The following is a 6,000-nucleotide window of genomic DNA, read 5'->3' as shown; positions in this document are numbered from 1 at the left end:
CCACGCTGGCTCTGCTCTTAACGGACGTGGTAGCATTTGGAGAGTACGTGGCAGCAGTTTTGGTCTCAATGCTCCTCTTGTCCGATAGTTGTTGGGATTCTCCAGAGGGGTAAGGAAGGAACAGAAAGCCAGGATCTGGGAAATGCACTCTGGAAGGTTGTGTTGGTTTTCCCTTTTAAAAGGGAAATTGAGGAAAAGCTTATGAATAATAGAGTGGCAGGATTGGTTTTCCAGCTGCTGCCCCTTGCAAGAGAGGGAACTGAAATGCAGCTCAGTGTGGTTCCTGCACACCATGAAAATTTGGGCTACCATTTTGCTGCTTTCCTAATGCCCGCATCATGGTGAGGCACTTTGTGTTGAAAGCAGCAGCTCATCTGAGCTTGTAATTTTATTTACATGCAAAAAGCCTTGTCCTAAAGCGTTGTTTACTTACAAGCAGCATGCAGAAGTGTGCAGTGCACAGATCATCCATGACTTACTGGGATGTAAGGCACAGAAAATTCGCTGCAGTAGCACTGAATGGTCCTGGGCTTGATTTTATTTGGTTGCAGGTCTTCCCGTTGCAGTACAACAATCCTTTTCCATGGAGGAGAATTGTGTGGGGCAGGTACCTCTGTCTTATCTCAGGCTTCTGCAGCCTGCGTGTCTTCTGAGTCTTGTGAAGGTGTCTCAGGAGGAAAAACTCCTTGGGGGCAGAAGCCAGCCATGGTGGAAAATGGTAATGCTGGACCATAGCTATAGGGTGTGTTAAAGAGCGGATTTGGGTCAGCACATCTGGAGATGGACTTCCTGTGCTGGGGGCTTGGTCTCTGTGCAGCTCAGTGACCACATCACTGTGGAGTTTCAGTGTGTGAAGTAGGCTGAATGTGGGCTTCAAACCTTAAGAGGACAGGTTGGACCTTGGGGAAGCGTGGACAAGGCAAATGGCTTTGCATAAGGAGATTTGTGGTGCGGTTAAGCAGGTCTCGTGACCGAGTGGGCATGAGGAGATGGGGCATGGACTTGAGTCCTTCTGGTGACCCTGCAGCAGTGCCTGTGCCTGCTGCCAGTGCGACCATGTCAGAGCCCTTCTCATGGGGCCTTTCCAGAAGGACCTGTGATTTAGTGGGGGATGCCAGAGCCTGGTTTTGCGAGGGGACGCTGGACCCTGACCTGGGGGTAGGGGGAAGGTGCCAGACCTTGACTTTAGAGGAGGATGCTGGAGCCTTGACCGGGCGGGGGGGGGGGGGCAGGAGGATGTTGGAGCCTTGACTTGGGGGGGGGGAGGAGGGAAATCCTGGAGCCTTGACTTGGGGGGGGGGAGGAGGGAAATCCTGGAGCCTTGACTTGGGGGGGGAAGGGAAATGCTGGAGCCTTGACTTGGGGGGGGGAGAGGAGGAGAATGCTGGAGCCTTGATGGGGGGGGGAGGGGGGGAGGAGGATGCTGGAGCCTTGACTGGGGGGGGGGGGGAGGAGGATGCTGGAGCCTTGACGGGGGGGGGGGGGGGGGGGGAGGAGGATGCTGGAGCCTTGACTTGGGGGGGGGGGAGGAGGAGGATGCTGGAGCCTCGACTGGGGGGGGGAGGAGGATGCTGGAGACTTGACTTGGGGGGGATGCTGCCAGATCCTGATTTATTTTTTTTTTCTGAGTGGAGGCCAGAGCCTTTTCGCTTTCGGGTGGAGGGTGCGGAACCCGGTTTTTCCTCCCGGCGTGAGGGAGGCCGAGGGTTAAGGGGGCGGGCGGCGGGCGGGGCCGCGCTGGCGGAGCGCATCGCATCGCAGCCGGTTCCTGCGGCTTCGCCTGCGCCGGGCGCGGAGCAGCGGCGGGGAGCGCGGGCGGAGCCCCCCCCTCCACCCCCCCCCCGCCGCCCCCGGCCCCGGCCCTGCCGCCACCATGGTGCAAAAATCCCGCAACGGAGGCGTTTACCCGGGACCAGCCGCCGAGAAGAAGCTCAAGGTGGGCTTCGTGGGGCTGGACCCGGGAGCCCCGGACTCCAGCCGGGACGGAGCGCTCCTCATCGCCGGCTCCGAGAGCACCAAGCGGGGCAGCATCCTCAGCAAGCCCCGCTCGGGGGTCTCGGGCAGCGGGAAGCCCCCCAAAAGGAATGCTTTTTACCGCAAGCTGCAGAATTTCCTCTACAATGTGCTGGAGAGACCGCGGGGCTGGGCTTTCATTTACCACGCATACGTGTGAGTAAAAGGGGGTAAAGGGGTGGGGGGCAAACCCGGTGGGAGAGACCCCCTCCCCAACCCGGGTCCGGATCTGCCCTTCTTCCCTTCCCCCCCCCCCCCCCCCAAAAAAAAAAATGCGTGCCGAAGAGGAGGGATGCTCCGGGTGCAGGGAGGGGATGCTGGGTGCCAGGGCTGGCTGGGGAGCCCCGGGGGGATGCTGCCTGGGGGCGGGGGGCGGCGGTGAAGGCAATGGGGGGGGGGGGGGGGGTGGGGGATGTGGGGAGAAGCTGCCCCTGCAGAGCTGGGGGGGGGATGGCTCCCCAGGAGAGGTGCAATGCACCGGTCCTCTGTCCCCCCCCGCCCGCTCCTGCTTGCGGGGGAAGGGGCTGCTCATGCGGTCGGTGCAGGGGGCTGGAGCAGCGGGAGTGATGGGTAGGGACTGCTCCTCCGTCTTGCTTGAAATCACCATAGCAATGCTGTGAGCAGAGGAACAAAAAAGATCTGCTCAGGCACTTCCCTCCCTTTCCCCCCCCCCAGGGCTCCTTCTCCCCCCCGGCCTCATTTTTGGCTACCGTGTGGCTGCGAAGGGTTTGGGGCCGGGGTTGGTTTGGGGGCTCTGCACTGGGGTCTGGGGATATTTCTTGTCCCCCCCCTGCCATGGGAAGCGGCTGAATTGGAGATGTGTCTAGAAAGAAACGCTCCTCAGCGTCTGGGGCTTCCCGGCTGCACAGCGATGCAGCGGTAAACAAAGGAGCGGTCCCAGGGTGCGCATTGCCCCTCTGCCACCCCCCCCTTTTTTTTTTTTTTTAGCCAGAAATGGCCACATCTCGCAGAAGGATGCCCAGATCCCACAGCATTGCTGCGCAGGGGAGCGCGGGTGACATCCCGTTGTTCAGAGCATCGCAAAGGGAGGGTCAAGATAAATTGCTGTGTTACTGCAACTCCCTTCCCTCTGGGACTTCCCACAGTCCCACCAGGCTCTTCTGCAGGCCTGGGCTCTGGCTTGGGTGCTCGTTCCCTTGGTGTCGATGGGATTTTTTTTGTTTGTGTGTTTTTCGTCATGCCTAGGGCCTCTGTCAGCCCTGGCAAGCGGATTTTTTGGGCCTTTTGTGGTGTTTTTTTCCCCATCCATACGCTGTTACGCTATTCTCGGATAAGGTGTTGGGATATGCTTGCTGGTCCTCAGCCATTTTGTACATTGAGGCCTTCCAGGGAGGTGTCGGAGTCAGTGAGATGCTGGCTGGGTGGAAGCCAGGGGGGCTTTGCTGTGGACTGCAGCGAGTTGGGGTCCTTGCGGGGAGCTCTTCTCCTTAGGGAACAAGAGGGAGTCTCTGTGGAGCTCAGGTGTGGTTGTGACGGGGAGTGAGAAGTCCAGCATTGGGACTCCTGAGCATCCTCCATGCTCAGGGCCATCCTCTGGACTAATAGATGGTTTGCATTGCAAAATCCTCCAGATCTATGTGAAGGGGCTGAGCATTCACGTTGCGTGCGCCGAGAGTGGGGGGGATGTTTGTGTGCAACATGAACTCTGTGCTGTTAAATACAGGGGAGACCCCAGCTTGGGGACATTGGGGTGTCAATGACAGAGGTGGAAGGGGCTGAAAGCCAAGTGGCAAGCAGCAGGGGTAGCCCTGGCTGTGAGGGCTTTAGAAGTGTCTTTGCCTGCTTCAACTACCCTGTATTAAAGTTCTGGCCCATTGGGCTCTCTGCAGTGACATTTTCTTGGCAGCCATCAGTCCTCACAGGGCAGGAGCGGGGGCATCCCAAACTGACCCCCTGCCCAGGGCCCACCTTCCTGTGAACACCCGGTGCCAGGCTGGGCTGCCCTTTGAGTCTCTTTTGGCTTCCCCTCCCCAGCCCAAGCAGCTGCGTTTCTCCTGGGCTCGTGACCCTGCTTGTACCTGCCGTGACACCACGGGGAGCCGTGCCCTCTGATCAGAAACCGCTGGCCTGGGATGTGCCGGGAGCTGGGCAGCCCCCCTGGGTCACCTTGGGGCGGATGCCCGAGCAGCCAGGAGATGTAACTGCTGCAGAACCATCCTCTGACCCCCCACCAGTGCACCCGTGGGGAAATGGAGGCTGAATTCAGGGCTGAGGTGGTAACTGCACCAGTATTTGTGAAGCATCAGTGATATAATTAATTTTTTACAGTGTGTCAGGAAGTTTTATGGACTCCAGTCTTCTGAACTGTGTGTATGATAGGTTTAGCCTTGACAGTATGCTAATGTATTATTTAAAGAGCTGAAAGATGTAATAACCATCATACAAAGTCACCAGGATAAACCCATGCACCCGTTACCACCCTTTGCTGCCCGGGTGAGCCCGACATAGCCCATGCCAGATCTGTATGTGTTTGGTTTCTGTGCCTGGAACTCTGTCATCCAGACAGATAAAAAGCTTAGTGGCTGCTTATTCAAAGATACGGGAGGATGAAGAGGCTGGCTCAAGGTCACAAAGTTTGTGTGGGAGGGCTGGAGCCACTGTGATGTGCTGATGGCCGGTGCAGTGCCCTACCCCTGCTATTGGGGTCACACTGTCTCCTCCTGCCCAAACCCCGATTTTGTGCCAAATACTTGAGCACAAAAGCACCTTTAGCCTTCATACTGTGGGAGGGGGAGTCCTGAAGAAGACTGTGGGAGAGGATGCCCTGTCTCCACCCCTGAGCCCATCTGCCAGCACCCCTATTTCTCCGCTCCCGCTACTCACAGGGACTTTCTTGCATGAAGGTTTAGGACCCGTTTTCGGTGTGAATGGGTTTGTGACCCTGCAAGGTTGGATTTTAGCTTGCAGAGATGCTCGTAGACCCAGCTACGTTTCTAGGTGTGGAGCTGCTGTGCTGCTCAGGCAGAACTCCCTGCACCCAAATGCTGGGGCACAATCTGTAGAGACTCTTCCAGCATGGTCATGTTTTAATAAATACAAGAGGTGCCTCTGCGTAAGTACCTCTGATAAATGCCTGTCTGCAGAGGCCCAGCTCCCCGGCTGATATTGCACTGGGCGATGGATACACTGCCTTGAGATGCCTGTGCAAGCTGCATTTAATTCCAGTTCTGCATCCTAGATCCAATCCATCTGATTTCTTTTCCCACCTCTTCTTCCAGTCATCACTCGTTCTTCTTTGCACCATTTCATGCATAAGAAACCAGGGAAATTCAGAGCAACTCCCACCCCCCCAGCGCCAAACTCCTTAATGTGGTCTCATCTCGGGTGTTGCCTCTGTAAAAGAGCTATTACCTCTGTGAGCAAAAGCACTATTTTATATTTCTGTGTGGTGATTCATTTTTGTACTTAATAGCTCTTCCTACACTGACACAACTGGGTGACCTGCTCATAGGAGCTGTGTGTGTATACAAGTTATATATAATATATCTATTTTGCACAGCCGCATGGACAGCTGGGTCCCGTTTTTTGAGGGTGGCTGGAGGATGACTCTGGCTCCTGGAGGTCTGAGCCTCCCCTATTTCTCATCATCTCCCACTATTTCTCTCAGCATCTTTCTTTTCCATTCCTCCCCACCTTTTTTTTTGACAGAGCCTTAGCAGTGCAGCACGTGGCCTCATTCTGTTCAAGGTTGAGCTGAAACTTGAAAAGTTGAGCTGCGTCTAAATAGCAGCGCAGGCTTTTTGAGGGATGCAGCAGCACTTGGATCTCGAGGTAGTTCACTGCACAGGGAGGCATTTTTCTTCCAAAATTCTTCCATTTTCTTCTTTCTATCAATAATTTGAATATTTTTTTCTTATAGTCCTTTTACCGTGGTGTATTGTAACCTGTGCTGTGCTTGGTGGTGCTGAGTCTGAAGGGCTGTGATAGCTGAAAGTGGTTTTTGTCCCTACCTGCCATCTTATTTCA

The 6,000-nt window shown here is 55.8% G+C and overlaps 1 protein-coding gene across 18 annotated transcripts in view; it reads left to right on the top strand.

Moving 5' to 3' along the window:
* Positions 1-1,855: 1,855 nt before the first annotated feature.
* Positions 1,856-6,000, top strand: part of KCNQ2 (potassium voltage-gated channel subfamily Q member 2) — a 77,953-nt gene continuing 73,808 nt past the window's right edge. For all 18 annotated transcript variants that reach the window (XR_012765778.1, XR_012765777.1, XM_075438425.1 and 15 more), the window contains exon 1: positions 1,856-2,169. Coding sequence is in view for 16 of the 18 variants with exons in the window: in XM_075438425.1 (XP_075294540.1) it covers positions 1,874-2,169 (296 nt within the window). In the remaining 2 variants the exon portion in view is untranslated. The remainder of the gene's footprint in view (positions 2,170-6,000) is intronic.

Source organism: Opisthocomus hoazin, chromosome 18 (genome assembly GCF_030867145.1).
Source record: "Opisthocomus hoazin isolate bOpiHoa1 chromosome 18, bOpiHoa1.hap1, whole genome shotgun sequence".
Classification (NCBI taxonomy): Eukaryota; Metazoa; Chordata; class Aves; order Opisthocomiformes; family Opisthocomidae; genus Opisthocomus; species Opisthocomus hoazin.
The sequence above is the reverse complement of the archived record's forward strand: the minus strand, read 5'-3'. Positions and strand labels throughout refer to the sequence as shown.